The following is a 22,618-nucleotide window of genomic DNA, read 5'->3' on the forward strand; positions in this document are numbered from 1 at the left end:
ATCGTTTTTTTGGTTGAAAACGAAGCGAGCGGTTTGATGTAGTGCAAGAAGTCCGTCTCTTTTTAGAGAACCAGCTTTTTCGGCTCAACGCATTAAAGAGAGCAGGCTCTTAAACGGCTCACTTGCTTTGATAAGTAATTACGAATTATTATGTTGTATAGAGAAGTTAAGAAAAAAAGGAAGTATAAAAGGAAAAAAGACAGGTTTGTGGTTATCCCTTTAATCGGTATATTATCAACAATAATTCAATGCAGAAAATGAATTCATAATTTGAATAAGAAAATGTATTATTCTACTTAATTATATTTGCATGTATTTTTTCCTTCTTCAGTGAACGTCCAAGCTACTTCATTTTTGAACTTTTTTTAAAATAAACCTCCTTCATGTCGAGCAGATCAGGATCTCACAACAAAATGTTAATTAACAATATATATGATATAACGAAACACGTGTACATGTTAAACTACATAAATAAACACGTATGGTGCAAGATTATTTTGTAAGGGAAAATACGACAGTTTGTAAGGGCATGGAGCCGTGGAGGGTGACAGGTATGTATTCTGGAGACGGATTGTGTTTCGCGTGAAAAAACAGTGCTCGATAACATCTACCGATTTTTAATGTCGAAACGTTGACATCTATGCAAACTGGAGAGAAAATTCCTGAAACAAAATACTGTAATATCAAATAAATGAATGGCATCCTATGAGCTGACTAGGATACTCATGCAGCACTTTAGCGTCACCCCGTGGCTGATTCCCGCTAGTACATCAAAGCGCCCACTTCCGGTTCCGATAGGAAACCCAATCGCTCGGCGACCTGTGTGAGAAGGGAAAGGACAGAGCGAGCATCCGCAACTGTCATTCAAAATCCGATTGACAGCTGTCAGTTTTGCCGGATGTTGCCATGGTGATGTCCACCTTTCAGAAAGTCACGCTGGCCACGTGTCTCGTGCTGTGCGTGGCTCTGCTGCTTCCAAGGATGCTGTTGTCTCGCGGGAGGAAGGATGCCAGCGGTGGCGAAGGTACGTCGCTCAACTTAAGTCACAAAAACGATTTTGCCCTTAACGAGATGGAATATCGACGTAATGTGTTATAATACAGACATGTTTTTTTAATCTATTTAAGGAGGAAAGTGGAACTGTGCTACAAAATACTTGCAATTACACTCTCCTCCCAGAGAAGGAAGGGGCGCCAAAAACACCACAATCTCAGGAGCGCTCCATGCCGATGTGTAATAGTCGTATTTTGTCAGGGGGAATCAGTTAAGACAACTTACAGATTAACAATTAAGATAAATCGTGTTTCCTGCCTTCGTGTTATTGTCTTTTAACACTAAACATTCTCACAGTAGACGCCCCGGGTACGACGTTAATCCATTCGCAGAGTAAAATTCCCTTATCGTAGCAAATAGCTGCCGGGTTGGAAACCCCCAAAAGCCAAGATCAAAACATTAAAATAAACAAAATATTTTATAGTAACTACTAATTGTGTGTAACACAATAGTCTTTAACAATTTGTCACTGATAACAACGTAGTGAACCTTGTTTGCGTAATAAGACATGGCGCTGAAAGGGGCAGTAGGCAATATTTAGTGCCTCCTAGAGTACAAAAAAAGATATCTTCATTTGGTGAAAAACAAAAACATTAATTTCAATAAAAGGCACAAATACATAAACTATCATACTCATGTTTTTTTTAAATAAAAAAAAAATCATGTCAAGAATTCTTCAATAGCAGAATCCATACCTTAAATTACACAATGTACCTTTAAGGAAAAAAACAAGACAAACGCAAAATAAATATTGGGGAAAAAAAAAAAAAAAATATATATATATATATATATATATATATATATATATATATATATATATATATATATATATATAATATATTATTGATATTCACAAGGTAGTGAGTGTGCTCGGAGTCTGGTCTAATTCGTAAATGTGATTTCTTTTTGTAATAATAGTGCAATAAAAAGTTTCATTTAGTAGCAAACCCATTTTCCAATACAGTACAACTTTCATGATATTACAAATATACGTGTATATAATACACTAAATATAAGGGCAAATAAAATTGTCATTAATTTTGGTGTGAAATGACTGGATCTGGTCCAGTGGAGTACCTGGGGAATGAGACGGCATATTATAATTAAAACAGATTTTTCAAATTCCACTTGTGGGGATTGTGCTGCTTTAATCGCTTCCTTATCTTTAATAATAGTACCGATTGTCGATTCAACTTGGCGAGGGTAGTGATACATGTGCTTTTTTTTTGTATTTCTTGATCATCCCAAGCTTTATTTCAATGGTTATCATGTTTTTGAATCTCCCATTACATTTCAGTACAAAAAAATACAGTTTTGCATGATATAAAGGATTAAGTATTACCTACTAAAGTGATGCTAGCAGCTAAAACTCTTTTTTTCTTTTTTTAATTTCCAACAATATTTTACTACGCTGGCTGGGATGGGCTCCAGCACCCCCGCAACCCTAATGAGGATAAGCGGTACGGCTAATGAGATGAGATTTTACTACGCCCCCCTTAAAATCTGAAATCTTCAGAAATGTATCTGTGGACAGGGTTTGGATTACCTTGTGCGTGTATTATCAAAATTTGTGCCATTTAACATTAAGCATGAACTCAAAGAAACTAACATTCAAAAAAATTGAAACTGGTCTTAAAACTTCCACTTGAAGGACTGTATTGCCCCTAAAAATAGTCTCCATCGGTGGTTAAATAGGGCCATGCAACTTTGCGAGGGCAGCGATTCTCATGCCCTTTTTGTGTTTTTAATAATTGCAAGCTAAGTTTTGACTGTTATCATGTATTTGCTTCTCCCCTTCAGCATCACTGCATGTCTTGGGACCCATGGCTTATTAATTCAGTACGAAAAACTACTGTATTGTATCGCCAACAATAAAAGTCTTCATGAAGCACCCCAGTGACACAACCCAATAGCAGACTGGCATTTGATATGACGTCGACAAATAGTAGAAGTGCATTTTATAGAAGTAACTTGTCATTGGCATGAATGTCCCAAAGTTTTTTGTTTTTGGGCAAGCAAAATAAAGTTGTTGTTGATGTCCCATAGTGGGAAAAATACTGTAAAGAGGAGCGAAAACAACATGTTATTTGACATCGTACAGTGAAAATGTTGTGATGCCTTATCCCATAGGTCTACTCTTGGTTGGTTGGATCCCTTAACCACTATGGTCATAGGGGCACCATTTTCTATGGTGTGTCTTGGGCAAGTACAGCCCGGTGGCACCTATCTCCTTAAATGCCAACATGTTACCACCCGGTCTATTCTACTGTATATTAAAGAATTGCATTTACATCTGTAGGAGGTCATTTCCCACCTATGGTCCACCGTCAAATGGCCCCAGAGAGTCGAGGCCAGAGGGCGACGGCGGGGCCCTCATCCAGGGGCCAAAAGACAGAGACCGGGGCCGCCCGGGGTAAAGGAGCTGGAGGTGGGCTAGGAACATCGGCCAAATCCAACCTGGCTGGACAAATCATTCCAGTGTATGGATTTGGTATTTTACTCTACATTCTCTACATCCTCTTCAAGGTCTGTAGCCCACACAAGTTCATAAAAATTACATTTTGGGGTTTTTAATTTGAAGTGTTGCCGTGTTTGTGGTCAGATTACATCCAAAGGAAGCAGTCAACCTCCGTTAAGTAGAATCTCTTCATTACGCTCAGAAAACAAAAAGAGAAAGATCAGTGAGTTGTAAAACCCAATTTTAACATCTATGAAAAATTATAAATAAACATCTAACACATCATTTCCCCTTTAGCCGACTTTGAGCTTGTTCAGCTGCAGGAGAAGCTGAGGGAGACGGAGTTGGTGATGGAGAACATCGTTTCCAACTCGCAGGACGGACCCGGCAGGTGCTAGCTGATTCAAAGCTAATGCTAATAGGCTAATGCTAGGTCGACTGCTTAAATATGGAGTGTGCGTTATAGGGAGAGTAAGGGAGTGAGCGTGGACCAGGAGAGTCTCCTGCAGCAGCTGACAGAAATCACTCGTGTGATGCAGGAAGGGCAGCTGGTGGAGGGCGTGGCTGCACCCAGAAACAACTGCCGGGGACACTTGGAAGAAGGTATGCCATTGACAGACGCAAAATTAAAATTGAAAATAATAAAATGCAGGGAAAAAAAAAAACACTTCACACTCTGACGAAAATAGAGTTGTTACGTAAGCCCTAATCATTAAAACATCAGGGAAACCCTACGAAAGCATTTGCAATGTTTTCAAGGATAAAAGGGGGCATGAACATAATGAGGGTAACAAATTGTGTGCCCTTTTCGTATTTCTTGACAATCATAAGCTTTGCTTCCATGGTAATCATGTTTTGCTTCTCCCTTTAGCATCACTGTAAATCATTGGACCCATAGCGAATAAATACAGTACAGTTTGATATGAGCTCAAATGTGATTGGTTCATTCTTAGTACAGTGAAAAAACTCCCTTTTTTCCCCACAACCATAATCCCTTAAATACGGTCACAAAAAATAGTCATGGACAGGGGTGTATATACTTTTTATATGTGCTTTCTACACCAAAGAATAATCATTTCAATCAGACGCAAATAAACTGTTTTGTCCGATTTTGTTTTTCAAAGTAAGAGCAATTTTAGAATAAAATAGTGATTCAAAACAAATATAAAAATTATTTATTGTTATATTGTTTTTCATGTCGAAAAGCTGACATTTTGTATAAAAATAACAAAAAAACAAACAAAAAAAAGGTTATCAAGAATAATTTGGGGAAAAAGTTAGTCGTTTTATTATATTTATATCTGAATTAACAAACCCATTAAGGTAGGACAATCAGATTTTAAGAATTTACTCCTTTAGTGCCAAAGACAACTTTTCATGATTTTGATATTTTTCTCCGAAAGGAAGAATCTATAGACCAATAGATTTTGGGTTTTAAAAACATTAGCACTTTATATTATGTCAACCAATAGCCGACAGCATCTAACAGATGTAATTGAACATATGCATGAACACCGCGCAATTAAAGGTTTTATCATGCTCTAAATATAGTGGAAGCTAGAGCTCTTGAATGAGTGGGGAGGTGTTGTGAAAGGATAGTGGGATGTTTGGACGCGTTCTAAGGGATGGGCAGGGCACCCGTATGATGCGGCAGGGGTAAACCAGTGAAAGCTGTGGGGCCCTGCTGTTGAACAGAAGAGTGTGTTGTGTCACCCTGATCTGAGAGAAATGGCCGGTTTCTTATCTCCCGTTTCATCCGGAGGGACGAAAGCATGACCAACTTGAGTGTCGAGGTGCCTAACTTGTTTGGGCAATTGGGTTGGCCATGGTCCAAAAATGTTTGTTTGCTGCTACTTTTTCCCTTTTTTAAAAAAAATGTCTTTGTTTTGTATGTGTTTGTCTTGCTGTCGATCACCCCTCTTAAAGGATATGATCAGGGTAGATAGATGATCATCCTCTTGAAGTTTAAATTCTTTTAATTTTGGGGCGCTTGAAATAATTTGTTGATGTTGTATTGTCAGGAAAATGCAGTCAAGGTGTTGAAAAAACATCTTAATTAACAACATTGAATCAAAACTTTGTCAGGCGCGAACTGTATATGAAACTTAATGAGTTGTGTTGTACTGCAGACGAAGAAAATGATCCCCACCATTTGTGGGAGGGCCTTCATTGCTCCTGTCAGCATCCTCCCTGCACATCACAGACTAAAACGGAAGAAGCAGTCAGGTCCGACCAGGCGGAGGACATCCCAGGCGACGAACCAAACACCGATTTAGGAGCCAAAGAAAAGCAGCAGGGAATCCACCTGAGTAAGAAGGAGCAATCAGAATGCGAGTGCAAGGAGGAGCAGTTCCAGCTTGCCTTGGCTCAGGAGGAGCTGACGGGCGTGCTAAAAGAACTGGAGCTCACCTTGAAGATCACAACAGACGCAGGGCCGAAAAAGACAAGGGAGACGCAAGACTCGTCCCCCGTTGGTCCCATCAGAAGACGGAACAAGAGAAGAAGCAAGGAGTGTCACTGACTTACAGATCGGACAGAACTGGTTTTGCCTGAGTGGGACCTTTGACAGAATCTGCACCCAAAATCCTGCATGGACTTCACTACCTTAGCTTTTCTTGATAGTGCTAGCAGACTACAGCCTTTGTTGTGACGTGAAATTTCCTTTCTTCTGGGGATATCGTGAAGAAAATGCAAGGATAATAAGGACAATTTGACCAATGTTCTTTTTAACTTCTGGCAAAAACAAAACAGTTTACCAATATAATATTCTCCTTGCCAGTTAGTATAAACACTATTTTTTATATTATAACTGTGAAAAAAAAGAATCAAGCCTTTCAAATGTTATCCAACACTGCCCCCTGCTGTCGAAAGACAAAACCTGCAAATAGGTGATCATTTTTATGTATTTAATATATTTCAGCTCAAAGGGAATTACCGTATATATTTTAACTCCAGTTAAAGCAGCAGCACAGTATTTTCAATGCATTTTTTAACAGAGAAATAAGTTTAAAGTACATTTATCTCCTCATAGGGCGGAATCTTTGTTTTAACACAATCTCAACGTAAATAATACATTTTTAAATGAAGCGGCAAAAGCAGAGTTACTGTTATGCTGCTATCCTATACCGCCACAGTTAAACATTTCTTACATATAAAATCAAAAGACACAGAAAAATCTACTGTTACAAAGTGCATGCATCTAAAATAATTCCAATTCATGAGGCAGACCAAACCTTATTCAAATAGTCTCTTTGAGGAGCTTAAGACCTCTGTCTAAAAAGAAGTATTTTATAAAAGTTGGTTTTGTAAGCTTACAAAACAAACAATCATGTATTTAATTTTGTCTTTGAAATCTGTGCAAGTATTGTCACCCTTTTAATAAAAACCTTAAGTCACAGAAGCCTCATTTGAAGTTTGAATTGATTGAAATTCAACTGAATTATTTTGAGTGGAGCTAAAATTGTTAAGGTGTATGTGACAAAAATGCATAAAACAAGTGAAAAAGGGGCATTTATTAGTTGAATCCATTTTACATTCTACCTGTACAAAAGCACTCGCTGACTGATGCTGGCAGAATATGGAAGGGATGATGTTTTTAGGCAAGTGGCACATTTCTAATTCTTTTGTCACAAACAGAAGTGCATCATTGTTACACTCCGCCTCAGTGCTCCATTGGCTCGTCTGGCTCCGCTGCAGGGGCGGGGGCCTCGTCATCTGCGGGCGCGGCCACCTGAAGCAAAGAAACATTCATCTGCAAATGATTTCCTTGAAAACATGCTTTATCTAGCAAGCTGACATTCAGAGTGCTGAATAAGGAATATATACTGTAAGGATTATTCTAAACCTTAAGGGACATGTGCTAAGAAGTTGACATTTTCCTGAACTAACAAGCAACAGAACACGAATCGCCCTTAATACTGAGGACATCATCACCTTCCTCTGCGGCCTCTCCTCCAGACCCTCCAAGAAGGGGGCCACGTCGTCATCGTCGTAAATGGTGAACTCCATATCCTTCCCCACAATTCCGATGGAAACATTCTGAAACATGGATTTGTTCACAAATCATTTTTATGTTTGCATGAAAACACATCATTATAAAAGTAATGAAACAAAAAGGTCTGAGCTGACTTCGACCAGTAGATGGTAGTGTGCTGAGTACCTTAGTGGTGAGGTCCTGTTCGGTGGGGAGAGTCTCTCTAAGGGCTCTTAGGCCATGCTGGACCAACTCATTCAGGTTACCTGAATAATAAATACATGTTTAAATGCAAATATGACCACAAGATCACATTTATTTTAATTTGTTTTAAAGGCATTGTCAACATTATTCGCTGAAATTAACAAATCATGTTTAGAGCTGTGATTGTCTTAATGTTTACCATATTGTAGAAATGGAACTTTTTAAAAGGTTGTTCAAAAACGGAAACTAGTGGCACTAGGTAGTACCTTAAAAACACCTGGAGAGCCCAACCCAGTGATTGGTTATTGTGATTTTCTAGGAAATCTGAAAATGTAAACAATGGAAAAGATGTACAAAAAATGTTTTATATTGGTAGTACGTTTTTGGCTGTCATAAGAAATCATTAACTAATGAGTAGAAATCGAACTATTCCTATAACTCTGAATACATCTTTTTAAAATCAGCCAATATATTTCTTTGTAATCGCCTAATATTTTTTTCGGAGGATGATGCTTTTGTAGTTGACAGAGTCTATATTTCTAATTTACAACATCAACCCAGTAATAACAAAGTATATCGAACTGGAAGCCATTCACAATAACCTGTAGCAAAAAGTAACTCAAGTAGCTTCATGAAGGTTGTTGGTACCGGTTCTTAAATCTCTAAATGAAGGTTTTGTTTTGCCTGCAAAATATTCCACGCCTGTCAAACGTCCGTTCATAGTACAATCAGCTAATAAAATGTGATTCATGGAGTATCCCACTAGCTACTGTGCTTGTTATGTCCTATGTGTAACTTGATATGACGCTCACAGTCTGCAAACTTGTCCATGCATCTCTCCAGGTAGGTGCGAGCCGACTGTGAACGGGCCCCTATGGACATGGCTTTGCAATCGAAGTAGTTGGCTGACGGGCACGTCTGGAAGATGTGGGGGCCCATGTCCTGACATAAGCAAATGCACGTTAAACCAGATTTATGCACAACCCAGCTATATTGATTAGGCAAAACTTGTGAACTCACGTCATAGCCTGCAATGAGAAGCCCAACACCGTATGGTCTCCTTCCATATCGTTGTGTTGGGATTTGAGTTTCTGAGCTTCTGTCAAGGACGTTGGCCACTGCTTCTGTGTGAACCCACTCATAATCGAAAGTCACGTAGCAGTAATTTTTAGGCGTGGAAATGCCACTTACAACCAAGTTACTCAGTGCCAATGTATCATTATAAAAAAAAACCTTCAGACCATGACAAAGGACAGTTAAATTAGTTCTAACTTTATATTTCATAAACAGAGTTCTGAAAATATGAATTGAGGGTAGATTTTTAGTTGAGTGCTGCTTATTAAGTGCACCAGGTAGTGCATTGTGCATGCTCTTCCCTTCCCTTAATCACATTTATTTCTGTGAAACTAAAGGTCTTTTATTATGCTCTTGATTGAACAATCTACAAAAATAACCAATGCTGCAGAAAAAATGTCATCAGTTTAATTTAAATATGTTAAATTGATACTGTACACAACTTTAGAGAATAACATAGCTTTGGATAGACATCCAAGGCCAGATATAAACTGGATTTTGAATAAAAGTTAAAGATAGGCCATGATTCAAACTGAACACTAGCTAAAAATTCTGCTTATCTGTGCTTAATCTGATTGTGAGGATACTGCTGCCGACGAGATGGACAAGTCGTGACGCGGGCAGGGGGCGGTCAAAGACGTACCTGGAGTCCAAACACTCTTGACGCATAAAGTTACTGCAAAAAAGTAAAACAAGTTGTTGTGTGTGTGGTTTTGTGTTTGTACTTCTCCTTTCATAACATTGAAAACAACCATAGCAGCCTGGCGTCTGCTGTGAGTCCAGCGATAGAGATGCCGATGTGGTTATCAACATGAAGAATCTTCTTCTGGTGGGCTGCTAGTTCAGACTGAGCTCTCTACACACAACACATGCATATAATATCAATCAGTAGATTTGCTTTAATATTTATATTAATTAGGTTATATAGTTTAACTGAAAGCTTCCTTCAAAGTCCACTTACAGCAAAAGTAATTCAAATGTGAAAGGGCCACTGTACCTTAAGCGCAACAAGGACCGCCTGGGTTTTCGATTTGAGTCCGACGGTGGCAGAGCCTTGCTTCACGGCCTCCATGGCATACTCAATTTGATGAATACGACCCTGAAAAAAATCAACAACATTAAGATTGCTGCGTATGAACTTTTTAGTGTCTCAAAATACAACTCACCTGCGGGCTCCATACGGTCACATCGTTGTCATACTGATTGCGAAACTGTACATAAAAACAGACGAATGAACAAAAACAAAATAAAAGACGATAATGAGATTCAATGTCTTACATAAGTTTCTTGAATCGCCATTTCCTCCAAACTAAACCTAACTGCTGCTGAATGACTTGAGCACAAGTCGTTTCTAGACCAAAGGCTTTATATTACAGTTTAAATAATGAATATCAGTAATACGAGAGGCTCTATAACAGCAGTTTCCAAACTACAGATATAAGAAAGGAAAAAAGAGGGGATATGGAATTACAAACGTTAGGCAGATAATCAGGAATAAAATAAAATATTTTGATACAGCATAATGGTGTGGTATGCTGAAAGCACAGCTACAGACAGGAAAACCATTATCAGAGTCAATAAAATCATCAACTGCCCAGTCTGGAGATTTCCCATTTGAGATACCGCAGGCGAGAAAACAACATTATGAACGACTCCTTTCGTCCCGGCTACCAGTTATCTGACCTGCTGCCCTCGAGCAGACGCTACAGATCACAAGTAAAACAAGGACTAATGCGTTTTCTTCACAAGACAATCGCTACCCTAAAATAGCACAAAAGATCTTGCCTGTGTATAGCAAAATGTACACACATTTTATTTGTCACCTCTTACTTAAGATGATGCTGCTAATTTAATTGCACTATTTTCATTGCACTGCTTTCCGTTGCCCATACAGTTTAGGCCAGTTTATAAAGCACTACTTTGTAAACTACTACTGTAAACTAGTGGGGCAGCAAGGCGGCGCAGTGGTTAGCAAGTGTGCGGCACAGTTCTGAGGTCATGAGATCAAACCTCCTGGGCGTGAAATGAAATGATCTGCATTTATATAGCGCTTTTCAAGTCAATGACTTCCCAAAGCGCTTTACAATGTGCTCCACATTTCCCAATAGCGGTCGTGATCTGTGCAGCCATGTAAGGCGCTAACCTGCTTAATGGGGGTATTAGGGGTTCAGTGTCTTACCCAAGGACACTTCGACATGTAACACGGACGAGCCGGGATTCGAACTGGGATACCTTGATCCCAAGACGAGTGCTCTACCTCCTGAGCTATTGCCGCCCCCAAGTAGTTTGCATGTTCCCCCCCTTGCTTGCGGGGGTTTCCTCCAGGCACTCTTGTTTCCTCCCAAATTCCCAAAACATGCATTTTAGGTTAATTGGCCGCTCCAAATTGTCCCTAGGTGTGAATGAGCGAGCGAATTGTCCGTCTCTGTGTGCCCTGCGACTGGCTGGCAACTAGTTCAGGGTGTCCCCTGCCCACTGGCTGAGGATGGCTGGGATGGGCTCCAGCACCCCCGTGACCCTACTGAGGATAAGCGGTGCAGATAATGGATGGATGGATTTATGAATCTTAAGAGTGCCACGTCCATGCTAATCTCATTATCAACAATGTTCATCAAGTTATTAAGGACAATACAATGCTAATTCTTAAAATACTAAAACAAGGATACAAGTCAAAAGGGATTAAAAGGGATGATAAAAGATCCAATTAGAAGATTGACGAACAAAACAAATGAAAACAAATTTTACGTTTACAACTAAAACAGAGGGGCAAAAGGAAGCAGTCATTCAAAAAGGGGCGATTAGAAAGTACTTAAACATTAGATGGTCAAATTAATGATGCGAGTAAACAGGGACTGTGTAGTTTATATTGTTAAATGAATTAAAAATGAATAGTATATTCCTTTATCCCTTCTCTGGGTGCGACCTATGTCCTACTACTAAAGTAGAGTTTACAATTGTTTTAAATATCCAATATTGAATTAATTTGACTTAAACACAATTAAGTAAAGCGAACCACGAGCTTGACCGTTGCACCTAGCTCTATAATTGTACTTATTTAAATTCCACATCGACATGCTTAGTGTACACTCAGATATATTTCAGTGCAGCGTTCATAAAATAACTAAAAAATAAAATCAAGCGCGTTTGCGTAGATGTCGCGAAGCTAATGCTAGCTTCAGCCGGCTATGCTGTTTTGCTTACTCACAGTACGCTCCAAAGTTGGCTAGCTGGTTAGCTTACGTTAGCCACAAAGGCAAGCCCTCTATGTGCTAATTTTAAGGATTTATTTGCGAATCATTCACCCGGATGCCTAACTACAAAAGTTAACGTCGCGAAGAACGTTTTGCTAAAAGACATTTCATCCCTACTAACCATATTTGCGTCGCCTTAACGTGGCCTCTCCACTTCTTTGCCGGGTGCTTCTTCACTCGATTGGTTTTCCTAGATGGAGCGACGTCACGGGGAACGAAAAGCAATCGAGCGCCCATCGAAATCATGGATCGACATTTCTTTTATAATTCAGATTTATTTTCTCATATATTTTTTGAAAAAATTGCATATTATATAACAGTAAATAATAAAATATTTTTTTCATCCAAATAATTGTCACAGGTAATCCAATCTGCCATTACAGTACAAGTCTAATTAGCACTAGGGGACAGCATCGAACCAGAAAACGTCGCTCATAACCATTGAACAATGTGAATCATTTTGCACTGTATAAACATTAGTTCTAAATTGGTTTTACCCTGGGGAATATGTCCCCGAAGGCAACATTTCAACCTTTGTCAAAAATACATGTTATAAAAAAAACCTGCTGCCTCGAATCCATAGACAAATTATGACATGGTGCTTTATAATAGAATAGAATACTGTAGTCTTTATTGTCATTGATAACAAAGTGATGAACGCTGCTCACAAAGAGAATAGACGTGGCACTTCTGGATAAACATGAAAAAAAATGACTTAAAAAACGAATACATTCTAAAAGAAAATCAGGATAAATAGGCAACAATAACGGTGGGGCTTGCAGACTGGCCTGAGTTGTAAGTGCATCAGAACAAATAGAGTAAAGAGACACAATAGCAGGGTTGGGTAGGGTTACTTTAACTTGATTACTTTCAATTGCTTTTGGATTACTCCAATACCAAATATGCTAATAAAAGACAAAATAAACTAAATATGAATAAAATCACAAAATTTTGTGCAGGCTTGGGGAGTAACGGAATACATGGAACGGCAAAAATGATGTTGGCAAGCTGTTTGGATTTATTTTTATTTTGTCTCTGTCGCATTTTTTGTTAGTTTTGCCGGAGATCAAAGAGATCAAAGCCAGGAGAGAAAGCTTACCACGTGTTGTGAGTCATAATTGTATTCATATTTAGTTTCTTGTGTCTTTTATTAGCATATTTGGTATTGGAGTAATCCAAAAGTATTTGAAAGTAATCAAGTTAAAGTAACCCTACCCAACCCTGCACAATATTAATATTTTACTTTAAAGTCAAACTAATATCGTTATGGGACCGGTTTCGGGAGGTGGGTATGGGGGCTTAACCTTCTGTCAGCCTTTGTGTTCAACTCTTTAAAAAGAAATCCTGTTAGGATAAACGATGGCGAATAAAATAGATTGTGGAATAATGATCAAACAACTGTTAGTTTAAAGTTCAATTTGGCAAGCGATTTGAAAAAATCCTGGGCTGATTAAACTGGTTAAACTAATGAGAGATGGGATGACTTTGGTAATTTAGTATTCCAACCAGAATCTGTAAAACCACCACATTTGTAGTCTATTGCACCAAACTCCTAGTTAAGTACAGTATACTGCCTTTTCTTTTTTCACATATGATGTTAAACTGCTCTTTTGCCTGTCTGTTTTGTGGTTGTTTGGGGTGGGATTTTATTTTATTTTTGTATAAAAAATGGTTAAAACCTCAATAAACTACACAGCATTATCTCCAGACAGAAGAGCAGTTTCAGCGACAGACTGCTGTCACTGTCTTGTACTACGGACAGACTGAAGAGATCTTTTCTTCCTCATGCCATGAGGCTCTTTAACTCTACCCGGCAGAGTAAAAGCCCACATTAAACCACACCACCTACATTGCATATTACCGAATTTTATTGCAATATGTATTCTGTGTAGCAGTATTTAGATATTCTATATAACACACTACAGTGGGCATTTGCACGTCACACTGGGTATTTGTATATTGTATTTTTATTTTTTTTTTGCTTTATTATTGTATTGTTCTCAGCTCAGGGATGCTGCTGGAAATGTGAATTTCCCTTCGGGGATGAATAAAGTATCTATCTATCTATCTATCTATCTATCTATCTATCTATCTATCTATCTATCTATCTATCTATCTATCTATCTATCTATCTATCTATCTATCTATCTATCTATCTATCTATCTATCTATCTATCTATCTATCTATCTATCTATCTATCTATCTATCTATCTGTCTATCTGTCTGTCTGTCTGTCTGTCTGTCTGTCTGTCTGTCTGTCTGTCTGTCTGTCTGTCTGTCTGTCTGTCTGTCTGTCTGTCTGTCTGTCTGTCTGTCTGTCTGTCTATCTATCTATCTATCTATCTATCTATCTAAACACAAGTTAAATCATAGCATGTGATTCATAGCAATTCGTCCTTTGAATAGAAATCGCCTTACCTAGATTTAAATTATTTTACATTACAATATTCGTATTGGGCGGCTTGGCAGATGAGTGGTGAGCACATCTGCGGCACAGTTCTTAGGTCAGATATTCAAATCCAGTTACTAGCCTTCCTGTGCAGAGTTTGCATGTTCTCCCATGTTGGGTGGGTTTCCTACCACATTCCATAAAACATGTATGTCAGGTTAATTGGCCAGTCCAAATTGTCCCACGGTGTGAATAAGCGGATGATTTGTCTGTCTCTGTGTGCCCTGCGACTGGCTGGCAACCAGTTCAGGGTGTCCCCAGCCCACTGCCCGAAGAGAGATGGGATGGGCTCCAGCACCCCCGCGACTACTCAGGATAAGCGGTGCAGATAATGGATGGTTCGATATTCCTATTAACCTAAAGAAATAATAAACTCCCGATGTGTTCCTCAATGTTAAACCCAACATTTGACTTTTCCTACCCCAAAAGCTTCCATTCTGAATGAGTCATGTAATCATCCAACAATTATAGTTTTTGTAGCTACAAAAAGTCAAAGAAGTTTAAATGGAAGAGATGATGAGGGCTCTGACGAGCTGTCCCCCTCTGCCAAAGTGATGACACTTTTCCTTTCCTCCTTTGTGATTGAGATTGTAGGCTTTTTGCTGAGATCAGCGTGTTTCATCCAGGCGGCTTCATTTAAATCTGCCAAACGATCCCCCTTCCTCCCTTTCTTTTAATTTTTCAAATGGAAAGCCGCCTGAGTCACTGTGCGCAGTGGCCAGCCATGCCGTGCGTTTCAGTTGGCACACTCTGCCAGGAAGAAAGCGAGTGTGCAGGGTGGGGGACACACCCCGTTTTCTCCACATTTGTAAGGCCATTCATGATTTTACGACGTACCGATTGCTTTTAGACCAGTGGCGCCCGCGGACACCAGGTACCCTCTCACAATCGAGTATCCCGTGGACTGGTTTGTAATATAGCTCACCAGATGGGTCATTGCGATTTCCAAGAAAAGTTGATTTCTAACTGACATTATGTTTTAGTAGTTGACTTAACGTCTAATAATTACAACCTGGTATTAACATAGCAACATCGTGTTAAAAAAGTTTCTATTTTAGATTCCAAGAGCCAAGAAGAAATCGACTGGTTCAAGCGTGTTCTCCATTGCTTTCTTACTGTGGAGTGCACTGCCCTCAGTGGAAGTGTTAAATCTATCCTTAAGACATATTTATATTCAATAACTTATGTGTGATGTTGACCTCATACTCCTGTCTTCTTGTCCTTGAGGGAAAAGGATGAGTCTGGTTGTTGCACGGTGCATGCATTTTGAGCCATTGTACAGGATCTTAGACCTGATGTACTTCCATTATCTAGAACCAGTTGCATTGGTCAAGATTTTGGAACAGGAGGCTGTCCGCTGGACAAACATACTAAGTAAATATATTACTTTTTAGCAAATGTAAATAAAAAATAATACTGCTACTAGGAGAACAAAGGGTGATTAAAATAGACAACATTTAAAAAATTCAAAGGAATAAGAGGATTACAAAAATTACCATACTTCATGAGTTTATTCTGTTTTTAATTTTGGAGTTTGTATAGAATGCCAGTTGTTATTTTGACTATTAATGCACACTGTTGTTCGTTGTTTTGATTTTTATGCACTGTTTACGTTTTGTCACTATTGGCCATTCATGTTGCTGTTCTTTGATTACCACACTCTTTAGGGTAGATCTGCTTTTGTAGGAATAACAGGTTGGGGTTTCTTATCTCATGTTTGGGCTCTCCCCTGTTCTCCTTGCAAGTTTAAAATCCATTGATGTCTTCTCCTCTTTTTTTGAGTGTCTTGTTGGTCGGTTGGATTCCTTAACCACTAGGGTTGTAGGAGCATTATTTCCTGTGGTCTGTCTTCGGCAAGTACATCCTGGCAGCGCCCATCCCTTTCAAGGCCAACAAATGTTTCCACCAGGTATAGAACAGGGTGTGTTACACTAACCATTGCACTACGGAAACACTAATACCCTAAAAACGTATCAATATTAAGACAAAATGAAGTTTAATAAAATGAAGAGAATTTTTGACAACTGGCAAACATTTTTCCTTGATAAAGTCCAAACAATAATACTTAAAACAAAAACAAAAATGCAAAACACACATTCATATTTTCTGGCCACAATCATTATGGGTCCAAACTGAATAAAACTAAATTAAATGGAAAGAAAATAATTCATGTTGCATCATTTTCTCCTATTCGTGTGCTCTTTAACTGCTCAGCACATTCTTCCAATTACATTTGCTGCCAGTGTTTTCTTTTACATTTACAAGCAAACAATAAAAATGTTGCAAGCATGTAGTACAGCCCTGCTTCTTGACTACACTAATTAATAGTGACCAGCAAGCGCAGTGGGAGGGACCGGAACCTCCTCTCTGACTCATAGCCCCATTGCTGATGAATTTATTTCAATTCTTTTTGCGGTTGCATTTCAAGAGAAACGTTTCAGTAGCGTCCAGCTCTCAAGTCACGAGAGCGCCTTCATTGACGTCAAGCAAACTGGACGCAAGCCACATATGCAACAAGTGCAAAACAAGCAAAGGGGGAAAAAAGTGTAGATTACTGTAAAAATCCAAGCCAAATTATCCATTTCCCATAGGAAGTAATGTCAAGTGTATACTTAGTGTCTCCTTTTTCAAGGTGAAACTGTGACTAGCATAAAAGTTTTACTAGCCAGAGAGAAAAGTAACAGTCAAGTCAACATAAATATGTCTTGTAAATTTGCCACTGCAAAGAAAAGCGGGTTCTAAACAACTCTGGCAAATCTTAACATTTAATACAATTACCACATATATAAATCAAGTCTTGAAACGGTTAAACAAATCAATCTGGTCTTTACTTGTAATAAAAGGTTAAACACAGAAAAACAGCCCGTGCATATTCTCCTAAGGTAGTATTTCTCAATTGATAGGTCCGGACCCAAAATCAGTGGGTCGCAGGTCTTTTCTTTGGCATAATAATGTTAATAATAAGAAAAAAAACGGAGGCTATATCACAATGTATGGCAACAAAGCCCTTCTCGATCTCTTCTACCTGTTCAGTCAATCGGCATGTTTGAGAGGGACCACATTATGTTTTATTGTGATTTTGTTGATTCTATTTCCTTTTTCTGCTCATAATAATGGGTCCCAAGAAAGTTAGCGTTATGGAGAAGGAGAAGTGGAAAACAGGGACAATAACGATCAAGTCGAAGGAAACAATTGCGGAATATGAAGATAGTCTGCCGTTGAAGCGCTGTTTGAAGGTACAGTAAATGGTTCAAAAATGTTATACTTTTAGCTTTTTACCAATACAGTATATCCATCTTTATCAACTACACAATTGAAGAATCGTCAATGTTTAGGTACACACTTTATCAATATTTTTAAATTATTTTAGTATGTGCTATTTCAAAGCAGTTTTAGGGGATCGCTTATGAGTAATGTAAGCTTATATATGAGCATATGAAGTACTTGAAGTAGTTTTGGTTTTGTTGGTCCATTGTCTTTTGAAAAAAATATATTCCACTATCCCTGCTTTAAATAGTTTTCTTTTCATTGAATAGATTTAAAAAGTTGCTTTTTTTTTTCTTGATTTGGTCATAGCTTGTTATTAGGGTGGAATGGTGGGTTCTGAAGTCAGACCAGTTGAGAACAAGTGTTCTGAGAAGTTAATGCTCACTTTAATGATATTTCACATTGCACGCTGACATATAGCAAGGGGAAAAAAAATCAGTTTATGTTGTAACAATGTTGTCGAGACAGCTTGTGTGCTGCACGATGCATCGGAGCGAGCGAGAACAGAAAGGTCAGGCAATCAATAGCCACAAAACAAAAGTGCAGGGGAAGGACGGCGCTTAATGATTTCACTTTGTGTTTGACTTTATGGTTATTATAGCGGAGGCCTTTAGTTTGAGATAGATTTTATCCTTACCAGATAATTAAAATAAACAATCTGAAAACTTTTTTTTTGGGGGGGAAAAAAACAAGACAGAATTATGTAGGACAGTCTGATATCTGGAATGTAGATTTGACAGCTGAAAGAAGCTCCTCCACTCAGGTCAACTTACGTAGTTCTTGTCACACAACAGCTACAGGATGGTGCAAAAGCACTTATTTTCTTCTTGTCATGTCAAGTCATGTTTATTTGTATAGCCATCTCATCTCATTATCCGTACCGCTTATCCTCATTAGGGTCGCGGGGGGGGCTGGAGCCCATCCCAGCCATCTTCGGGCAGTGGGCAGGGGACACCCTGAACTGGTTGCCAGCCAATCGCAGGGCACACGGGGACAGACAACTCATTCGCTCATTCACACCTAGGGACAATTAGGACCGGCCAATTCACCTGAAATGCATGTTTTTTTGGAATGTGGGAGGAAACCGGAGTGCCCGGAGGAAACCCACGCAAGCACGGGGAGAACATACAAACTCCGCACAGCTGGATTTGAACCCACGACAGGTTCCCATGAAATGAACTGTGCCGCACAAGCGCTAACCACTGCGCCGCCGTGCTGCCCTGTATAGCCATCAATGACAAGAATTCTCAAAGGGCTGTACAGACCACAAATCATTACAAACTACAGACTATTATTACACTGTTCCCTGATCTAAAACCTACATGAGAGCAAGGAAAAACTCAAAAGCTCATGACGTAATCCCCCTTCCAGGATCACCGGGCTGCCAAGGATGTTGCAAGGGCATCAACAAACAATCCACAGACATCGTCATCATGAAACATAGGTAATTCATAAGCTATAGAATATAAGCGTATTTTAAGCCTAGATTCAAACAGTTCCACTTAGATTGCAGATCGAATCTCAGAGGGCATAGAATTCTATTTTACAATTGTATTTTTTGCAAGAACCATTACTCTAATATTGTAAAACAAGGTATATATATATATATATATATATATATATATATATATATATATATATATATATATATATACACCACAGCCATATCCCCTAGTGGGAGGTGGCTAGAGTCATTTCTGACTCTTTTTGGGAGATTGATTCAGAGGAGGGGATTCCCAGCCCCCTCACTCAACCCAACTGAGGTGTTGGGAGTCATTATGTGACCAAACCCCCCAATTCCAACCCCTAATGCCGAACGCCAAGGAGGGAGGCAACGGGTACCAATGTTTAAGTCTTAGGTATGACTCGGCCAAGGCTTGAACCACATCCTCCCAGTCTCGGGGCCCCAAGGCCACCGAGCTGGTTTTACAAATGTGATTTTTGCAAGAATCATTACTCTAATATTATAAAACAAAGTCTTTAACTCACAAACATGTTGCTCATCCTGAAACAGTTAAATGCCAATATGCTCCACAAAAGCCTTGCTTAAATAGGAATTATATAGAAATAAAGGAATAGATATTAAAAGATGGTGGGGAGAAAGGGTGAAGTGGGTAATGGCTCATAAGCCCTTTTTTAAAATTTCTAAACTTTATCTTATGTTTCGTACTTTTTTATCCGTAAATATGTTTGCCTATTTACTCTGACTTTACTATCCTCATCTCATTTTTCTCTTTTAAATCTCACGTGTGGTTATCCTAGAATGCGATGTCTTTTCTCGCGGTATACAATGTTCACCTTGTTGTTATCAATGACAATAAAGACAGCTGTTAGCCAAATTTTTTTGCCGACAAAAGAAGAAAGTTTGAAGTGATTTAATGTATTTGAAATAAGTTAGAAACAGTATAAAAGTGCCTTTGGGATAATAGGTCTGGTCATATTTTTTGCTTAAAACCTTAATACATAAAAATTTAACATTTTGGGGACACAATCCAAAGCTTTACAGCATCTGCACTTAAGTTAAGATTTGCAGCATTTTGAAAAGTTTACTTGTGTGTTCTGGACCTCAGAGAGAGAAAATAAGGCAAATCAATGGGTCGGACCTTTTACCGCAGAGGGAGACTAACGAAAGCGTATTGTTGGGCGGGCGCCAACTGTCATAAGCGCATAACGTTAAGTTTCTATAAATACTGCAGGGTGTGCGCCAAGTTGATCAGGCGTGATTGAAAGCCAAATGACTTCCCTTGCCAGTGCAGCCAAGTTTCCTATAAGATGCTTGGGCAGGAGCCACTTGCTTCGCTCCTGTCTGACGCACCAAAGCTTTCATGCGGGACGGAGGCCAAATTCGTCGGATCGCCTCGAAATATAGAAAAAGTCTGGAAAAGTTGTGTTAGGGGGCTCTGTCACGGTGTGCTTTGTCTTTTAAAGCTCACAACATCCATCAGTGTTTTGATTTGGGATGTTGTAACCCTTAAAAAAATAAAAAGGACTGACATGCCCGTGGAATAATCGATAGTGAGAAGATAATGGATGAAGAACAGGAACATTGAGAGGAGCTAGTAGTTCTTAGAAGCTCCATTCATCACAATTAAAAAGAAAAGAATGGAGTTGGCGCTATTGTGTTTGCCAAGTCGACTGCATAAAATCTTACAAGGATCCATCATCCATTGCATTTGCGTAAATTCCTCTAAGAATTGCCTCGCCCTGATGGCTGTGTAGTGGAAGTGCATGTAACAAGCGGGGCATCTCTCACTCTTCAGGGAAGTCCACAAAGCAGCACTCAAAAGAGGGCTAACCTTTGCAAAAACTAAACACTAACTAAACACAGCAAACTCCTAGATGTGCATTTAAACAGCCAAAAGGTTCTTTTACGGGTGCACAGAGAAACCATGTGAGGAAAATGCCAAATGTAAGCACATTCACAACGTGAGTTAAACCAGTTTAAATGCTGATGTTTTCAAATCTTTGGGTTGAATATATTTTCACACACCATACTTGAGCATATCATTGCCAACTTACCAAAATGGATCTTTGACATCTTGAGCCATCTAAGGCCGTCTGGATTACTGCCAGCCTCACTAAGACCGATATTTAATATCTAGAGCAATCATTGGCAGCCTAGATCAGTGATTTTCAACCACTGTGCCGCGTCACACTAGTGTGCTGTGAGAGATCGTCAGGTGTGTCGTGAGAAATTATCCAATGTCACTTTTTAAAATTTAAACTTTTATAAAACATTTATGAATCATGGGCAGCACGGCGGCGCAGTGGTTAGCGCGTGTGCGGCACTGTTCTCCCCGTGCTTGCGTGGGTTTCCTCCGGGCACTCCGGTTTTCGCCCACATTCCAAAAACATGCATGTCAGGTTAATTGGCCGGGCCAAATTGTCCCTAGGTGTGAATGAGCGAGTAAATTGTCTGTCCCTGTGTGCCCTGCAACTGGCTGGCAACCGGTTCAGGGTGTCCCCTGCCCACTGCCCGAGGATGGCTGGGCTCCAGCACCCCCGCGACCCTACTGAGGATAAGCGGTGCAGATAATGGATGGATGGATTTATGAATCATTTTCTGCAAATATCATGTCATTGTCAATTGTCTGTGCTTTGAAAACTGGGGGTATTATAAATTTTATTGTAATTAAACATACTGTTCAGTGTCATTTTATAACATTTTTGGTTCGTGGTGTGCCGCAAAAATTTTACAATGTAAAAAACATGCCCTGGCTCAAAAAAAAGGTTGAAAAACACTGGCCTAGATCACAGCTAGCCTCACTAAAATGGATCTTTGACATCGAGATACATCTATACAAGCCTAGATAAAATGGATCTTTGACGTCTATAGACCTCTTTGGCAGCCTAGGTAAAAAGGATCTTTGACGTCAAGAGCCATCAATGGCAGCTTGAATGAAATTGATCTTTGATTTCCAGACCCACCTATGGCAGCCTAAATCAATGCCAGTCTAGCAAAAACAGATTTGTGACATCTAGATCCGTCTATGGCAGCTTCGATAAAATACATCTTGGACGTCTAGAGACGTCTATGGCAGCCTAAATCACCGTCAGTTTCCTTAAAATGGATCTTTTAAGTCTATAGTCGCCTATGGCAGCCTGAATCACTGCCAGCCTCACTTAAGTGGATTTTTTGCCGTCTAGAGCAGTCTGTATAAAATAAATCTTGATCTAGGATCAATTAATGGTAGCTGGATAAAATTGATCTTGGACGTCTACAACAGTCTATGGCAGCCTAAATCACTGTCAGCCTCACTAAAATGGATCTGTGGCGTGTCCAGCAGTCTATGGCAGCCTACATCACTGCTAGCCTCACTAAAATCGATCTTTGATGTCTAAAGCCACCTATGGCAGCCTAGATAAAATCGATATTTGATGTCTTAGG

At 39.3% G+C, this 22,618-nt stretch overlaps 2 protein-coding genes across 2 annotated transcripts; one reads left to right on the forward strand and one right to left on the reverse strand.

Annotated features, from left to right (window-relative positions):
• Window positions 1-791: 791 nt before the first annotated feature.
• ric3b (RIC3 acetylcholine receptor chaperone b) lies at window positions 792-6,465 on the forward strand. The gene is made up of 6 exons (XM_088340495.1): window positions 792-1,024; window positions 3,353-3,579; window positions 3,656-3,734; window positions 3,809-3,902; window positions 3,978-4,114; window positions 5,641-6,465. The coding sequence occupies exons 1-6, from the start codon at window positions 907-909 to the stop codon at window positions 6,030-6,032; spliced, it is 1,047 nt and encodes a 348-aa protein (XP_088196621.1). The 5' UTR covers window positions 792-906; the 3' UTR covers window positions 6,033-6,465.
• Window positions 6,466-7,003: 538 nt separating this feature from the next.
• Window positions 7,004-12,255, reverse strand: psma1 (proteasome 20S subunit alpha 1). The gene is made up of 10 exons (XM_088340496.1): window positions 12,135-12,255; window positions 9,929-9,973; window positions 9,760-9,861; window positions 9,515-9,618; window positions 9,350-9,438; window positions 8,709-8,779; window positions 8,501-8,630; window positions 7,671-7,750; window positions 7,445-7,549; window positions 7,004-7,241 (listed from the first exon to the last, which is right to left on the reverse strand). Exons 1-10 carry the CDS (start codon window positions 12,135-12,137, stop codon window positions 7,173-7,175), a joined length of 798 nt encoding a protein of 265 aa, XP_088196622.1. The 5' UTR covers window positions 12,138-12,255; the 3' UTR covers window positions 7,004-7,172.
• Window positions 12,256-22,618: the final 10,363 nt, after the last annotated feature.

This window comes from Urocampus carinirostris, chromosome 7 (assembly GCF_059441175.1).
Source record: "Urocampus carinirostris isolate Australia breed hairy pipefish chromosome 7, RoL_Ucar_1.0, whole genome shotgun sequence".
In the NCBI taxonomy this organism is placed as follows: domain Eukaryota; kingdom Metazoa; phylum Chordata; class Actinopteri; order Syngnathiformes; family Syngnathidae; genus Urocampus; species Urocampus carinirostris.

Coding starts and splice junctions, on each gene's coding strand:
- ric3b (XM_088340495.1), top strand. CDS start 907: ATGGTGATGTCCACCTTTCAGAAAGTCACGCTGGCCACGTGTCTCGTG. Junction 1,025..3,352: donor GGATGCCAGCGGTGGCGAAG/GTACGTCGCTCA, acceptor TTACATCTGTAG/GAGGTCATTTCCCACCTATG. Junction 3,903..3,977: donor TCGCAGGACGGACCCGGCAG/GTGCTAGCTGAT, acceptor TGTGCGTTATAG/GGAGAGTAAGGGAGTGAGCG.
- psma1 (XM_088340496.1), bottom strand. Junction 9,862..9,928: donor TGACCGTATGGAGCCCGCAG/GTGAGTTGTATT, acceptor GATTTTTTTCAG/GGTCGTATTCATCAAATTGA. Junction 7,550..7,670: donor AACAGGACCTCACCACTAAG/GTACTCAGCACA, acceptor TCCATGTTTCAG/AATGTTTCCATCGGAATTGT.